The sequence below is a fragment of the Micropterus salmoides genome, unplaced genomic scaffold, assembly GCF_014851395.1.
Source record: "Micropterus salmoides isolate LMB-PRFRI ecotype aquatic unplaced genomic scaffold, ASM1485139v1 Ms_hic_scaffold_13, whole genome shotgun sequence".
Lineage (NCBI taxonomy): Eukaryota > Metazoa > Chordata > Actinopteri > Centrarchiformes > Centrarchidae > Micropterus > Micropterus salmoides.
The window spans coordinates 17555766-17573723 of NW_024040374.1; the positions used below are offsets into that span (position 1 = coordinate 17555766).

At 39.1% G+C, this 17958-nt stretch overlaps 1 protein-coding gene across 1 annotated transcript in view; it reads left to right on the forward strand.

The window, feature by feature from the left end:
• Positions 1–12286, forward strand: part of matk (megakaryocyte-associated tyrosine kinase) — a 15910-nt gene extending 3624 nt beyond the window's left edge. Inside the window, exons 6-13 of the mRNA XM_038715893.1 lie at positions 1958–2051; positions 2223–2288; positions 2436–2535; positions 2625–2709; positions 3422–3495; positions 3671–3866; positions 4225–4311; positions 8471–12286. Coding sequence (XP_038571821.1) covers positions 1958–2051; positions 2223–2288; positions 2436–2535; positions 2625–2709; positions 3422–3495; positions 3671–3866; positions 4225–4311; positions 8471–8692 — 924 coding nt within the window. The 3' untranslated portion in view covers positions 8693–12286. The remainder of the gene's footprint in view (positions 1–1957; positions 2052–2222; positions 2289–2435; positions 2536–2624; positions 2710–3421; positions 3496–3670; positions 3867–4224; positions 4312–8470) is intronic.
• The last annotated feature ends 5672 nt before the right edge of the window (positions 12287–17958 follow it).

Consider the following 17958-nt stretch of genomic DNA (forward strand, 5'->3'; position numbering starts at 1 on the left):
GGATGGGACAAAATCCATCTGAGGGGTCACAAGACATAAAAAGATTTCAAAATATTTTCTAAGCTTTAACCTTAAATTAAACAGTCTGGTACAATAGGCAGAAGGTGCAATAGAGTATAGCCATGCTAATGAGGCTGTACTAAAGGCTAAAATCAGTATGCTAACATGCTCTTACTGCTAACATGCTGATGTTTAGCAGCTAATTTTTTTTACCATGTTCACCACCTTAGAATGTTGTAAAATGATAATGCATCTAGTAACTGAAATATTTCAGTTTGTATTAACATGGTAGACTGGTCGACCGAAGATATTGCCATCCATACGGCCAGTAATGACCAAAAATCACTCTAATGTTCACATTTAGCCCATAAACTGTGAGAGGTCACAAGTTTCCTCATGTTAAGGGGTAGCAGGCCAAAAAGGTCACAAAGCCATGTCCCATGCACTCTTCTGCCTGCTGTATTTATAGCCAAAGTCTCAAAACTATCAGCAGAACTGACACCAGAGTATAAATATACCATTCATGTGTCAAAATGGAGCAGAGACAGGAAAGCACAGCCCTTTTATGGTTTATCTGTATTTGGCATGTATCTGTGTGAGGGTGCACTGAAAGCTTTGCTGCAGTGGGGTTCCAGCTCACGTTCAGCAACATCTTATCAGCGAACCACAGATGGCTACTGGCCTGAGTCAGACCAGCTGACTAACTCTTGCGAGGAAACAGAGGGAGGACGTTTCAAATGAATATTTGGACTGAATCATGTTATTAATTCTCAGTCCCAGTGCTGCCAGACTGCTGACAATATAAAACCAGGCTCTGAGATGTCACTATAAGTAAGCTCATGCAGTTTAATTCAGTTGCCACCCCTTTGTATTTTGTTGTTGGGAAACAGAGACTTCACATATATACCGTGGTGCAGTTTTTCTAATCAATTTATAGATAAATATACTCTAAAGATAAGTAAACACTGTGCACCTTCTGTTGTTTTTCAAGCCACAGCCCTGACCACACTGTTCAAATGGCTTCCTGAGTACTGTGGGGGTGTTCTCTAAACTCATCATCACTCTCTCAAGCTAGAGAAAATAAAGATACATACTGTATAGTCTATATACTATTGTATAGTATGTACTATATATTACACTATTACAAATGCAAAAAAACTAATACAATTAAATTACAAATACACAAGTGTTAATTGTGCACAAACAGGAAATCACAGACAAAGAAGAAGGAACATACTACAGGTATTGAATAAGTTTAGCCACAGCCATTAACAACAGCAAGGGCCACCACCGGTCAAAGAATATCACTTTCATCAGAGCCGGAGAGAAGCCACACACACAACCGAGAGTTAAGTCAGGCCTCCTTACCACTTCCACCGACTTGCCACAGGAAGTGGACCTGGGCATGCAGCTTAAGTTCCCCGCTCGAATAACGTCAACAGGGCTTCGACCAGATATGATCATCGTTTCAATCAAGTCCTCAAAGCAACGGATCATGCTGAAACTCACTGTGCCCCGGGAAGAGAGTATGGATGAGGTCAATGAGAGGAAGCGTACCAAATACCAGGAGCTTGTGGAGGAGTGCAAAATGCAAGGCTGGCAAACTGTGAGCCTGTGGAGGCTGGGCTGCCAAGGATTAGCAGGGTGTTCACTCTGTAAAGTGTTCACCTCTCTGGGAATCACTGGGGAGGCAAAGAGGAAGGCCATCAGTTCTGTTACTGAAGCTGCAGAGAAAGCCAACAAGTGGCTATCAATCAAGAGGGCAAACTCATGGGTGAATTCTGGGGTCTGATCAACCCTAGCTGGGTCGCCTGGGTGAGGGTGTTTGTTGTTGAAAGACCCGATACACCCGATGACCCCAAGTTACAACACTGATGATGCATCCTGGTGCATCTGCATGATGTATGTATCAGTGTGTTTGATGAATATCTGTTGTTGTGTGTTTCCATCTTTGCAGTTCTACTCAAAGAACAAAGGTTCCATTGCCACAACTCTCCTGAAGCCCAAACAAAAACAAGGAGCCAAGTCAGCTGAGTTGGAGCTGTCTAAAAGTGAGCCTGATCATCAAGATTTGAGTCCCAAGAAAGACATTTTTATATAATAATTTAAATGAATTATTGGTAAATATTTGTTGTCCATCAAATATAATAATGATGATTGTGGAAGTATGTAAAGGTATGTGTCAGGTTTAAAGTATTGTTCATCATATCTCTCCTCTCCAGATGGATGGCTGATGGACATTACAAAGCTCATCCTGGGAGAGACTATTGGAGAGGGGGAGTTTGGCGGTGAGCTTTTTATTTGCTCTTATTATTATCAGCCTATCTTTGAACCCTCACAACATTTATAATGAAAACGTGTCATCAAACATTTGCAAAGAAGAAGAATTCTGTCTTTAGTAAGGATGTATTCTGATGTGTGATTCTCCACCCCAGCTGTTTATGAAGGAGAGTATATGGGCCAGAGGGTGGCAGTAAAGATCATAAAATGTGATGTCACCGCTCAGGCATTCCTGCAGGAGACAACCGTCATGACGTGAGTCAAAACATTTCCTCGGTTTTAATATTTTTCCTGTTTTGCAACCTGTTCTGTCAGTGTTTTTAATGTAGATTTAATCCTTCCAGGAAGCTCCAGCATAAAAACCTTGTACGATTGTTGGGGGTCATTCTTCACAAAGGGCTTCATATTGTCACAGAGCTCATGACTAAGGTACAATAAACACATAATTTATCAGCTGGAAAATAAAACACAATTATAATTATGAGCCGTTAACAAGATAAAATAATACAATATAGGGAACATTGTGAATAAATACTGAATGTAGAGTGAAGAGGAACTCAGCACAATTATTCAAAAATACACAATGTTACATCATGCGATGAAGCAGAAAAGAAAATCACATCTAAGTGAAATACTGTAGGTTTGTGCTTTTTGACCAAAATCTTTCCAGATAAGTCATCGACAAGAAATCTACTTGATGTAGCGTCTCCCAAACACAAAGGTGGAGTTAACAGCTAAGAATAAATCTGATTGTTTCTGCAAATTCACCACAAGCAGCTAATGAGAACATTTTTAATTGGGGGTTGATCAGTTTACTGGGGTTGTTTTACCTTCTCTGTAATCAAGTCGAAAATTGGTGAATGCCCTGCTGCTAACTATGATGGCAATGCAGCTGTAGGGAGTCCGAGTCTTTCTCTGTTGGACCTTAAGTATAGTCCTATTATGACTTCAGGTGACATTTTAAAGTACCAAACAACTTGTTTAGCACTGGGTTAACAGATTGCAAATACACTGCACCACAAAAACGTTATCCGCTGCTATAGTATTTCTGTCTAAGTGAGGTATTCCACATAATGCTAACTGAGAAATCTTCCAATGGAACCTTATTCAAGTATTTTATCTGTGTATGTTTGTGTTGCAGGGAAACCTTGTTAACTTTCTCAGGACAAGGGGACGTTCAGTCGTGAACTCAGTTCAGCTGCTCCACTTTGCTCTGTGAGTTAAAACTTCAAAGACCATCTTTGATGATTTGAATGTTTTGTAGAGCAGAAATTAGAGCGTGTGCACAGAAGCAAATTGTGCGTCAGGAGATGGACTGCTGCGTAATTAAATGCAAAAAAGGCCTGTAAATGTAAATACATGGTGTGTGTGTTTATATGTATGTTGTCAGTGATGTGTGTGAGGGGATGGAGTACCTGGAGTCCAAGAAGTTGGTTCACAGAGATTTGGCAGCTCGTAACGTGCTGGTCTCCGATGACAAAGTGGCCAAGGTCAGCGACTTTGGGCTGACCAAGGTGGACTCAAAGGTCTCAGATAATGCCAAACTGCCCGTCAAATGGACCGCCCCTGAGGGTCTGAAGAAAGAGGTCGGTTTGAAGACCTGCTTTCCTTTTACCTGGGATATTTCTATATGTGTTTCTGCCTCTCTACCTGTGATACTTAAGTGATATCTCTGAAGACTCTACACTTCGCTTTGACTTCCTGATTAAGCATAATTAACAGTATTTCATTTCATTTAAATACTCAAGCAGCTTAACACTTGCTTCTCCTTCTTTGTTGGAAAGTGTTCTAAATAGTTGTCACATTTAGTGATCACTGAATCCTAACAATTCAATCATTTGTCATGCACGTACATAAGATAATGTCACTAAAATGGCGGCAAAGAAACAGAAAAGACCTAGAAAACACTAATATTTTGTGGTTACATTTGCTTCCATTATGCAGAAATTCTCCACGAAGTCAGATGTTTGGAGCTACGGTGTTCTTCTGTGGGAGATCTTCTCTTACGGTCGCCAGCCTTACCCTAAGATGGTGTGTATCATAAGTGTGTGTGTGTGTGTGTGTGTGTGTTTATATGGGTGTGTCACTAGTCACATAGGTGAATTACAGACATGCAAGTTTCAGAAAAAACAGCGGTAAACCAATACTTCACCATTTTAGGAAATACACTTATTTGCTTTTTTGCCAAGGTTTAACATATCTCTTATCTCTGTCCATTATATTTGAAGCTTGAGAGCCTGGCTCCTCTGTCTGGTAACAAAATCCAGCTAAGCAGCACCTCAAAAGCTTACTTACTATCTCATTAATTTGATCTGTACAAAAACCAATGTGTTTAAAAGACAAGTTGTGATTTTATGGGGGATTATCTGCCAGACTATTTCTTGGCCAGGACTAGTTCAAGTTCAAGTTCAATTCAAGTTTATTTATATAGCACATTTAAAAACAACACTAGTTGACCAAAGTGCTTTCCACAATAGACAACAAATATACATGACAACAGTAGAAAAAGTAAAAAATAAAATAAATGTCACTACTCAACTCTGTTTGAAGGCCAATGAATAAAGATAGGTCTTTAGCAAGGATTTGAAAGTGTCAGGAGTTTGGGCATTTCTTATTTGAACAGGTAAAGTATTCCAAAGATTAGGAGCAGCTACTGAGAAGGCTCGGTCACCTTTAGTTTTTAACCTGGATCTGGGGACATCAAGGAGCATCTGATTGGATGACCTCAGTGCTTTGACCGGAGTGTGTACATGTAAAAGTTCTGATAAATAAGAAGGTGCCAACCCATTTAAAATTTTAAAAACAAGCAATAAAATCTTAAAATCAATCCTAAAGCGGACAGGAAGCCAGTGGAGCGAGGCTAAAACAGGGGTAATGTGCTCACGCTTTTTAGTTCCTGTTAGAAGTCGGGCTGCTGCATTCTGGACTAACTGTAACCGATGGAGAGATGACTGATCCACTCCAACATACAAAGAGTTACAGTAGTCGAGACGAGACGTTATAAATGCATGTATTACTCTTTCAAAGTCTTTGCGTGGTAGGTAGGGCTTGACGTTGGCCAACAGTCTCAGCTGAAAGAAACTGGCTTTTACTACAGAACTAATCTGTTTTTCAAACTTAAAAGCACTGTCAAAGATCACACCTAGATTCTCGGTAAATGGACGACTATATGTTCCTAAAGTACCAAGAACATCTATACAAGCACTTAAATCGACTAACACAACAACCTCAGTCTTACTTTCATTCAGACAGAGAAAGTTCTGATTCAACCATATATTAAGATCTCTCAGGCAGTTGAGCAAGGACTGAGTTGCAGCTTTGTCGTTAGATTTTATAGGTAAATAGATTTGTATGTCGTCTGCAAAGCAATGAAAGGAGATGTTGTGTTTTTTGAAAATGGACCCCAATGGCAGCATGTACAGTGAAAAAAGCATGGGGCCCAATATGGACCCTTGGGGGACCCCTCAAGAAAGAGGGGCAACAGATGAAGAAAATTCACTGAGGTGAACAGAGAAACTTCTATCCGCCAGATATGATTGAAACCATTTGAGGGCTGTGCCGCTAATGCCAACACTGTTTGAGTCGGGATAAGAGAATGGAGTGGTTAACCATATCAAAGGCAGCAGTCAAATCTAAAAGCACCAAAACAGCAGAGTTAGCAGCTAAAAGGAGATAATTAAAAACTCTTAAAAGGGCAGTTTCAGTACTGTGAGCTTAGAGATAGGTCTAAAATTAGAGAGGTCTGAAGTATCCAGATTGTTCTTTTTGAACTGCATGTTTGAAAGCAGCTGGAACACACCCTGAGCTGAGAGATGTATTAACCAAGGCGACAATGCTTGATCCAACAGCGTTAAAAACATCTTTCAAAAAGCGTGCAGGAATACTGTCAAGGGGGCAGTTTGCAGGACGTAGTTGCTTGACTATGTCAGAAAGAAGGTGGAATGTAACTGGCTCAAACTGCAGGAAGACAGCTGGGCTGACAGGGGGGACAGAGGGGTCACTGGTAAATGTAGTGGGTGAAAAGCTAAGACCGGCAATTTTGTCTATAAAATATTTCAGGAAGTTTTCACATAAAATTGTAGATGGCACAACACAGTCTGATTTGCGAGGGTTAACAAGAGAGTTAAAGACATTGAAAAGAACCTCAGGCCTCTAGCTGTTATTTGCTACTACATGGGATAAAAATTTAGTTTTAGCAGATTTTACTGCTCTCTGGTATTTAGATCCCGCAATATTGAGACTTGAAGTTTGTCCTTTTTCCACTTTCTCTCAGCTATTCTACAGGCATGTCTGAGAGAGCAGGTAGTGTCATTCAGCCAAGGCTCTGAAAATGGTTTAGAGCGTTTTTCCCTCAGTGGAGCAACACAGTCCAATATCTCAGTGCAAGTACAATCAAATTGGTAGGTGAGTTCCTCAACACTGAGGTTGCAGCCATCGAGATTGTACAACAAAACTGTGAGGCAGTTAAAGGGTTAATTGCACGCACATTGTGTGCCGGAGCACAGGTAGAAATCTCCAAACAGGGGAGAGCCACAGTAAATAAGACAGGTAGATGGTCTGAAATGCATGTGTCACTGTGAGGTTGCTGAGCAACTTTATCTTCTCATCTAACTCTGAACAAGCAAGCGAAAAGGTATTTTCCAAAATGCGTAACTATGCCTTTAAAGTTAATCAGACCAAATCAGTCTTCTGTCTGTGAGGCTGTGTGAACTCTGTGGAAGATTTGAAGTGCCTAATATTTACAATCTACTGCAGATTTGATCAATGTGACTTGACCTTATATAATTTGACAATTTGCTTTATCAAACAACTGCATGACCACTCCATCTTCTCTTGTATCTCTCTTCATGCTCATGACTACCCTATGAGAACCCTATAAAGAATCTGCAAGATAACACTTGAGAATCACTTTCCTGAAACAGACAGGAAAGAGCATCAAGCTTATTGCATAACTCTGTTTCCATATCATGTCAGGATTCACCTCTCTATCACGTAGTAAGTGTGTCACTGGAAAGCTGCTAGGCCTAGTGGTCAGATTTGTCACTAGGCCGTTATCTCAACGAATCGACTTACTGTGTCTGAGCAGGAAAGCACCTCAGGTCACTCAGATCACGGCAGTGCGTCAGTGAGGATAGAGGTTTAGCACAGAGAAGGAGCTTTCCAGTGTTACTGCGTGATAGGACAACATGCAGATATAACCATAGTGTTCTAAATAAGTAGTTAATCTACTTTATGAATGGTTTGTGCTGGTAAGAGGAGGAAGGTATTCTACATGTAGACATGACAGCAGGTGAGTGTAGCTGGTGCCAGGCCAGAACAGAGTGTGCAGAGGTTGACGTCACATCAAGGCCGAATTATGTTGACATTGTAATGGAAAGACTCTGGAAAATTCTACTTCTAATTCTACTCACACTAGTCTCTCTCAGGTAATCCTTGCACTGTAACTATGGAGGTAATTTGTACCTTGGCTAGGGCTTCAGTGAGGAAAGCAGGATCATGCAGCATTAATTGAAAGGACAATTAGCACAGCGTAGCCTTGATGTCTCTCCTTTTAAATGCAGATTAGAGGGTGACACAGGAGTGGATTTTCACTTCTGTCCCACCCACTCCCACAAAAATACTCCTGTCCCATTCCAATGCTGGTAGAGTGACTCTCATCCCTACCTGTTCTTGATAATAATAATTAAAAAAAATACCGTTTATATATATATATTAGAACTCCACATTTACATATAAAAACGAATGATTCCCATCCTGCCTGCTCCTGCCTGTTGATTTTTTTATTCGTGTCCCATTCCCTGATGAACAGTGAAACTGATTCCCATTCCACAAGAGTCCCATGACCCACAGGAGTCCTGAAAATATGTCAGCCTCTAATGCAGATTAACTCCTAATTACGGCCTCTTTAACATATACGCAGGTGGATTTATCTGGATCAAGTTCAGGTTCCTCTCAATTAAACTCTGCCTAGTAATTTGTTATCCGTTGGCAGAGAGAACAAGCTGAGATACCAACAGAAGAAGTACAAAGAGGAACTGTGTGTGATTATCTGTGTTTTCCAGATATGTTTGAGTTAATGCCGCCAGGTAAAATTTGTTTCAATTTGCAAACTAATGTCACCACACTTTCCACTCATCCCTCTTCATCCCCACTTGACCCGTCCTTCTTCCTCTCCCACTGCTGCTCCTAGTCTCTGCAGGAGGTGAAAGAGAAAGTGGAGCAGGGCTATCGCATGGAGGCTCCAGAGGACTGCCCCCCTGGTGTTTACTCCCTGATGAGGATTTGCTGGGAGCAGGAGCCACGCAAAAGACCTGCTTTCCACAAACTGAGAGAGAAACTTGAACGAGAAATGGCTAAAATCAGCCCAAGCCCTGGGTCCCAGCATGGGGATGGGATCAGGTCTGGATGCTGATCTTGGCTGGGAATCTTGAACTCACAAGGGTGGGAATAGAGTGCCGGCATATTGTCACCCCCTCTCGCACACATAACTGTTCCAACTGGATTCCTTTAACCTAACGGATGACAAGATGATCATTATGTTTCTCTGGTCATCATGTTATACCAATGAGAAAGTGTTTTAATGTTTTTTTGTAAACGGAATATACTAATGGGTGAATCAAACCAATAATGTGATCAGATTTTTTGCCAATCATGGATTGCCAGAGGATGAATCCAAATAACTTTTTACATTTAAAAATATGTTGAAATTGCTTTTGACTACAAAAAAAGGGATGAATTGGATTTCACTTTAAATCTCTCAGACAACAAACATTTAAAATCAACCCACAGAGCAATGCACAGGCACAATTTGTAAAGTCTGTAAGTCTGGTGATATTGTTTTTTTTTGTCAACATGGCCCATGTAGAGAAAAAAACAACAATGCATGAATCCCACTAATAAATATTGTCCATGTAGCTAGAACCCAATAACGTGTTCATCTGTATGCAGGGCTGGACTGGCAATCTAGCATACCAGGCAAATGCCCGGTGGACCGACGCACCTTTGAGGCCGGTGTAACTTAAATTATTTATGTTTTTAAAAACATAATAAACAACAATCGGCCCATAAAGCACGGACAGCGGCTTATTGGGTTATTTTCTATAGGCTACTGACACTATACTGACACATCTCTCACTAGCCCGCACACCCTCTGCTCTCTGTTTTTTGTGTTGCGGGCCAAAAAAAAAAAACAGATGCCGCCAAATGCGCGAAAATAACCGATATGTTTGCTACCGGGGCTGCGGTAGCTTCAACATCAGCTGCAGTATCCGTCATACAGCAGGCACAGGCACTAGAGGGAGTAAAGGAGAGCCGTGGCCACTGCCAGGTAGAGGAGGTGGCGTGTGTGACAAAGTGACAGAGCCAGAGACAGAGTGAGCAGGAGGAGAGTGGAGGTGAAGCGGTAAGCATGCAGTAGCTTATCCTGCAGGGAGGGAGCAGGGAGGGAGCAGGCAGGTAGGGTCATTTACACTCTGGACGCTGGGGACGTGTACCCACCACTTTTTGTAAGCATTTGTTAAAAATATTCTCAAAAATAGCTATAAGAAAGGTTCACAATAAGAAAACCTGCAGTGCAATGTCAGTGTAGAAGAAACCTCTGCGTTATCCAAAAAAGGAACTTAATAATAATAAGGTACTCATTACTGTATTTTATATATGTATATATATATATATATAGGCCAATATAAATATTCTGAATTGTCATATTCTGAATTTTGTGCTTCCTTTAAGAAAATGTCTCCAGAAGGCAGGAAATTAAGTGTTTAATGCTCAAAATCTTCTGGGGGAGGAACTCCAGACCCCCAATCGAACATTTTTTTCAATATATATTTCTCCTACATAGGCCTATTAAAATATATTCTTGTCTTGTAGTCATGCCCACCAATCTTGTGCAATGTCACGTCTCAGTGTTTCGTAACACCCCTAATCTGACCCCATAAATGGAAGGATTGTGTATGGGTGAGGGGTGTCCATCAGATTTTGGTGGGCTGCCTCGGCCAAAAATGCCAAGGCCAATTTTTTTGTCCCAGTCCATCCCTGATCTGTACCACAGACATCCTGTTATCCAGAACCATAAAAACACATCCATGGCCCAGACCTTTTCACTGGTTGACATTGTAATGAACATGGTAGTTTATTTTGACTTACTTAAAGGTGGGGTAAGCGATTCTAACCCAGTACACGTCTTGAAACAGAATCTGGTGTTTATACACAGTCCTGGCTCTGTAAATGAGAAACAAACAAAGTGGCTTGGACCAAGCCTCACAACACTGTTCCAGCCATGATTTACGTGTCAGATAATGTTACATGTCTTGCCCAGAGACATTCAGCTTACTTTCTAGTTCACCATGCTGTTGTTGTGGCATTAGCTATAGTCGCAGGAGAATTGTGAGTATCGCTGTCTGGTGCTGGTGTGCTGGCTCTGGAGCTGTCAGCAGCAGCAACTGTAGCAACAGTTTGCTAACCCACAACTTAGCTAACGTTAGTTACATTACTTGCTGTGTCATTGTTCGCTCTATATCATGTTATTGTCATGGTATTGGATTTCTCCAGAATTGCTTACCCCACCTTTAGCTTCAGAGCACAGCTGTTTTAGTAAACTGGCACTTAAAAAAAGAAGCTTTACATTTAAAGATTTGTTTGTGCCACAGGAAGTTTATAATAGGTTTTGTTAATGCTAGCAAAAATACAGAACATGGCCAGTCTCATCTTTAAACAGTATTGTGAAGCTGGATGATGAGTAGTAGTAGTAGTAGTAGTACTTGGCAGTACAGGCCCAAGCTTTAAGTTTGTATCGCCTGAATAACATAAAATGTGTCTGAATGTCGATCCAGTCAGTCTGGTAAGAGTAGCTGGGATTTTGTGTCTGTTACCATATGAATATGGCACCTGTATGATCAAAAATCTGCTGTTTTACAAAGAAGAATAAATACAGATATTTAATGTCAGGGAGAGATGTCAGAAAAAGATTAAACGTGTATAGAAGGCAGAAAAGAGGAGGAAAAATGTTTATCCTGGATTTAATCACAGATCACCCAAATCTGCTTGCATCCCAGCATTAATGCCTAGCAATATGGACGCAGGGATTAATATGACAAAATTTACTGTTAGTGCCGGTTTACAGTAAGTAAAAAATTTTACTTGTAACATTCAGCATTTAGCTTGTATGCCGAGAAAATTGGGTGGGTTTGACACAAACCCTAAGGCCTTGGGGTAATTCCCCTACAGCACGGTAGCTTTTTCAATTTTATGAAGGCTGGAAGTCAAAGATGAACTATTTTTGAGATTTTGTCCATCACACACTCCACTGGTCAGCCATGTTGGGGCGGACTTTGATTCAATTCATTGAAATTTAATTTGTTTTGTAAGACTAAATCTACGGGCAAACAGCATTTATTACTGCTTTCTCTTCTGTGTTTATAAGGATATTGAGAGTGACTTTGCATTGTCCACCGTCCTCTTGGGATTTTTGCAGGTACAGAATGTTTTCTGATTTCCAAATCTTGAGGGGAAAGGGATTTTGGACTGCAGATTATTATTTTATATAGTTACAAATTCTATTTATTAAAGCATATGTATCGCATTCATCTCACCGTATTTGATTGTCAGCTGTTTTTTAATAAGAATGCAATAAAATGTTTCTCTCTGATAAGAATAATACACTTTAAGTTCAAAATGCACCCGAAGATGAAGCCTCTGTTTTTGGCTTGTTGTCATGTCACAAGACCAAATTAAAGTTGTCATTTGATTTAAGTCTACGTAAGCCTGGTATTTGTCACTGTCCCAGGAGATGGACCCAATTGAGACTTGATCCTCCGTCTCTTGTTATAATATACAGAGCGAGCGAGGTCGTCTGCGATTTGTTCAATCTGCTCTGTGTTCTCCTGAAGCTCTCTAATGGGATGAGCAGCAATTTTCTACACAAGGATTTATAAAGGAGCCAAATGTAAAAAAAAAAATAATAATAAAAGATTTGCCATCTTTGACGGAGATGAGTTAAACATTATTGTGAGTGATTTTCTGATTTTTTTCTGAATATCAGCAGTTGTGTCTTTACTGTTGATGCACTGATAGCAGGAAAACACTTTCGTCCTGCAGTCCATATGTTAATGGTTGAGCTCTTAAGACTTTTTTCTCTTAGAGTGTAATGCCATTTAAGGTGTGCTTTCAAGTAATATGTTAGGAGCTAATCTGCTATCTGGATTGACAGATAATGAGCTGTCAGCTGTTGCTTTCAGCATTTACAAACTCCAACACAGTAGACATGAAATGAAACACTATGCTTTTAAATGTTGACTCTCACCTTTATTTTAGAGTGTTAACATGTATAGATTGTAACACTTCTTACATATAATGTAGTACCCAAATTATTAGGGGACAAATTAATTAATTAATGTAATTGGATATATTAATATCACCTTAAAGTCCTCATATTTAATAATTGGTTGTTAATCCCTTGGCTGAAGTCTATGACATGTAGACATAAGTAGACACTCTTTCCTGGTGATGTTTGGCCAGGCCTGTACTGCAGCCACCCTAAATTTATTACTTGTTTTGGAGGCTTTTTAACTTTAGTCTGGTCTCATATGTCTACACCTTTTAAATATTTCTTCTGGTTTTCCAGCCTCATGTTGGCCTCCTCAGTGGAGCAACAAATAAGAGCAGACTCCAAATGCAACTGTCACACCAAGAATCAACTCCTTTCAAGACCTTTTATTAATTTACAGTAATGATGAAATGAAGAAACAGTTGAGCAGATAACCATCCAATTACAGTTGCTTGTTTAAATGTGGATGTGGATATCTTCAAATTAAAACCTAAAGCACTTTCACCTCTTTTCTTTCATATCCAATTTGCTTACACATGCATGTAAACAGCGGCTTTCTATTCTCTGTATTTATTGCTCGCTGACCATACATTTCTATTTAAGATTAATCTTCGAAATGCTTTCTAACAATGTTTCTTCCAGTCCCAGTGGAGTTTATCTTGATTTGCCTAAAATCGCTCTCTCTCTCTCTCTCTCTGCATTTGGTTCACTTTGAGTTGGGTCCAGGGCCGGACTGGGTCAAAAAAATTGGCCCTGGCATTTTTGGCCCGGTCGGACACCCCTCACCAATACACCATCCCTCCATTTAATGGTTTAGATTAGGGATTAGGGGCTACTATTTGGAAAAAAAAATATTTATTGACGAAATTTACGATAGGGAGGTCTGGGGTTCCTCCCCCAGAAGATTTTGAGCATGAAACACTTAATTTCCTGCTTTCTGGAGACATGTTCTGCACCAAGGAAGCACAAAATTCAGGTGGCGGGTGACAATTCAGCGTATAAAAATATAATAGAATGCAGTAATCAGTAGCTTGTTATTGTTTTTACCTTAAGTTACTTTTTATGGACAACACACAGTTTTCTTCTGTATTTACACTGCATTGCAAATAAACCTTTTTCATAGTATTTTTATTTGTTAATTAACATTTCTTGGTTCAAGCTATTTTTCAGAACATTTTTAGCAAATGCTTTCAAAAAGTGGTGGGTAGCCTACATGTCCCCAGTGTAAATGACCCTCACTCCCTGCTCCCACCCTACCATAGACTGTATAGCTACTCCATGCTTACCGCTTCACCTCCACTCTGCTCCTGCTCACTTTTTCACTCAGCCCTGTCACTTTGTCACTAGCTAACACACACCTCCTCCTCTGCCTGGCAGTGGTCACTGCTCTCCTTTACTCCTTCAAGTGCCTGTGCCTGCACTACGCAGCTGATGTTAAAACTACTGCAGCCCCGGTAGCAAGCGATTATTTTTGTGCATTTGGCGGTACGCCAGATTACCAGTCCAGCCGTGGTTGGGTCTTTACAACAGTAACTGACGAATCCTGCTCTGTATACCTTTAAGTATTATAGATTGTGGTCACTTCAGAGGGTGTGGGGTGAAGAGCAAAGGAGCCCTCTAGCTTTCCAAGCCAATTTAGTAGGTATTAGACAAAAGCTCTTCCAAGAAAACTATCATCTGACCACCTGTTCATCCCTGTAGAGCTGCTATAGTCAGCTTCAGAAACATACCCATCAAAGCAAGATCCCCACCCTGTGAACCTGACTGATTGGTGCTTATTTAAAGGGAAATGCTATTTTGTTGAGTTTTTGTTTGGTCTTTGTAAGCCTGAATGTTTTTTCCCTTATGAGTGTTGGTCATGATACATTTTATTCACCACATCTGTTTAGAGATCTAGCAAGAACAATGTCAAACATGGCAAACCTCCGAAAGATTTTTTTTTTAAATTGGAAACTGTACATTTACTCAAGTACTTTGTATTTCTATTTTATGTTATACTTCTCACTATATTTCAGACTATGACTTGTTAACTTCTCAGATGTTTTTATTTAAAACTGTTTGCAGCCCAGGGAGGTCAAATTATCCATTATTTCATTAAAAGAAAGCATTGATTATGACATATTAATACATATTTGAGTAGCAGAATTGTATTTTTCTTCTTTCCTAACCCATAAATTATCTCACAACTCCCCGGATTAATCTTGTGACCCTTTGACGAATCTTTTCATTGTTGTATTCGTACTTTCGCTTAATAATTACAGCACTTTGAATAAAAATAAATTGAATAAACATTTTTTACTTCATGCCACAGAATCCACCTCTTCAGTAGACAAGAAACTTCAGTAAGGGAAGTTAATTGCACCTTGATGTAAATTATCCATCGTCTGCTCTCTGACTTTAACACTTATTAAGAAGCACAATAAGTAAGCACACATGCTTTGTTATTTTAACTGGGGCAAGTAGTTGATTGGTGCAAGCCATCAATAGTCTGGCCACGAATCAGTGGGTTTTCTGTCTACTGAAAATACCATAAGAGCTGTGTGAAGTATGTTTAGCCTTCAGAACAGTCTGTACAGTAAGTAAGTAGGTCTGGCTCAGCACAGTCCATTTGTGTCATGGATTGGTGTTAAAACACTGGCCATGCTTCTTCATGTGTGGAATTACATCTCCAAATAGGGAGAGTAAATGAGCTTTTCACATAATGATCACAGTCTGTTTTTATTGGTAGTATTTCGAACTCTGACATTGTCTCTTAAGCATATTTTCTCTTGACTGGTCCTAGTCATCATGTAGTTGTTCCTATGGACACGATCGCTATTCAGGTTGAAACAGATTAGACTAAATATGTGAAATGGATATCTGAAATGGACTTCAGATGAAAATTAGTCTGTATGGCTAAATCTGGCTCATTTACATTTGGGCATTGTCCTTATGTTTATTAATGTGCACTGTCCCCTTTTAAATAAAGACATAAATATCTTAAAGAAAAACTGTGAAGCTCAAACTGTGCCAGGGCAAAAATAAAATCAAGTGAGATTCAATTTGTGAACAAAAACGGATGCAATGCTGCTGACGGTCATTATATCAGTTAAGGCAGGTCAAAACGATCTTAACATCTTTCTTCTGTGTGTGCAAAGTGGAAGCTTATCCTGCTGGGGGGGCAGCTGTAATTTAATTATGGAAATAAGGTTAAGAGCAGCCTTCTGTGTCTTGGTCAGTCTGACATTAGACATTAGAGGGAATTTCAGGACAGGTTGACTGACTGGAAGTTTCATAATAATAATAATAATAATAATAAAATATTAATTAATTTCTAATACTTGTTATTTGGTGTGCACACAAATACCTTTAGTCTGACTGTAATTTACTTTCATTAAAAGATATACATGGTGCCACCTGCAGGGATAGGCATTTATGGAATCAGAGTCAGATCAGTCTCACTATTAATGAACGCACACAGAGGTATTCTCATATGTATTTCAGGATTTATATATAAATGGCTCTCCACAGTAAATATACTGTAAAAATAGTAAACAAATACGAATCATTGTATATAAAATAAATTATTATTAGTACATAAATCGTTTTTTAGTATTTGCATTTTCATTTATTATTTATTATTATTTATTTATTTATTTCAAGCAAAATAGTGTGACAACAGAAAAGATACACAATAATAATAACTTATACACTTATGCTTGAAATGGAGTGGGAATAAGTAAAACTTATTAAACTCCACCCCAGTCTATCAAAGAATTTATACATACAAAAAATAGCTGCTTCCTTCATCAATAATCTCAAAGAAAAAATATTAATAATTAAAAAAAAAAATAATAATAATAATACCTCATTTAGAAACAGTGGATGCACAAGTAAAAACCACACATTCATACCATACATACTAAAAATATACAAATATTTCCACAGGTAACAATGCTTATCATATACCAACAATGGTAGACGAAATACCACAAGGGTACATAACAATGATTATCAAATACCAACAATGGTAGACGGAATACCACAAGGGTAAATAAATGACAACTAATCCAACAATCTACACAACATGAATACAATCAAACCTCATAGTCATTGTAATGGAACCAGGCCTTTCGTTTGTAAAGACGTTTGAAATTGTGAATGCCTTGACACTGCTTTAATTCAAGCCCCAGATTATTCTACAAAGTAACCCCACAAACAGACATAGAATAACTCCTCCTGGTGGAACTCGCCATTGGTACCGCAAAGTTTCCAAATCCTCTCAAACTGTACGACTGCTCCTTATGAGAAAACATATTTTGAATGTTCACAGGTAATAAATAGTGATACGCTTTGAACATGAACTGTGCATTATAAAATTTTACAAGATCCTGCATTTTAATAGCTTTGATTTGAGAAAGAGAGGATTTGTGTGTTCAAAATAGGCAGCCTTGTGTATAATTCGTATAGCTCTTTTCTGTAGCAAAAAAAATGACTGTATTACATTTTTGTAATTATTGCCCCATACCTCTACACAGTAGGTTAGATATGGCTGTATTAAAGCACAATACAGGGTATGGAGTGCATTAAAATCAAGGATATGCTTAACTCTACTTATTATGGCAGGCTTTAGGAGACTTTTGTTGTTATATGTCTGATGTGGGCATTCCAACTTAGCTTGTTGTCTATCGTTATACCTAAAAAATTTATTTCCTGAACATTTTCAATGTGTACTCCGTCTATCTCAACCAGTTTCTGCGAATCAGCTTGATACTTTCCAAAAAACATCACTTTGGATTTATCTAGGTTTAAGGATAATTTGTTACTTTCCATCCATTTTTTAAATTTACTTAGTTCTTTGTTTTCATCATAAACATATTTGGATATTACACATAAACTGTTGAACCTGGATTTACAAGATCCCTCTGCTTCAGCAAATCACAAGTATAGGGTAATTTAATGTGATCACCTAGTGTTACATACCTGCAGGTAAACATCAACAAGTGGTCTAGTAGCTGCTCTCTACAGGTATGTAATAACTCTTCTGTGCATAATTAGATATGTTTGAGGTATGAATGCTTGCTAAGTGATGTGGAATTTCCCAGTAGCGCTCACAAACAACTTAGCTGTAGTATGCTGATAGTCAACAGAGGATCACCCGTTAGCTAGGTAGCTAAGTATCTTAAGAATCATTCATCAAACATGTTTAATCATGCATGAAAGACGAGTTATCACTTACCTGTGGAGCGCAGCTACAAGACTCCACAGCCTGCAGGTAAATGTAAGGCCATAAATATATAGCTACAGTTGAAGGCTGCATTCTGTTTTTCAGAGTCTTTTTCCTGTGCTGAAAAATGCTTTTGTGAGCCGAG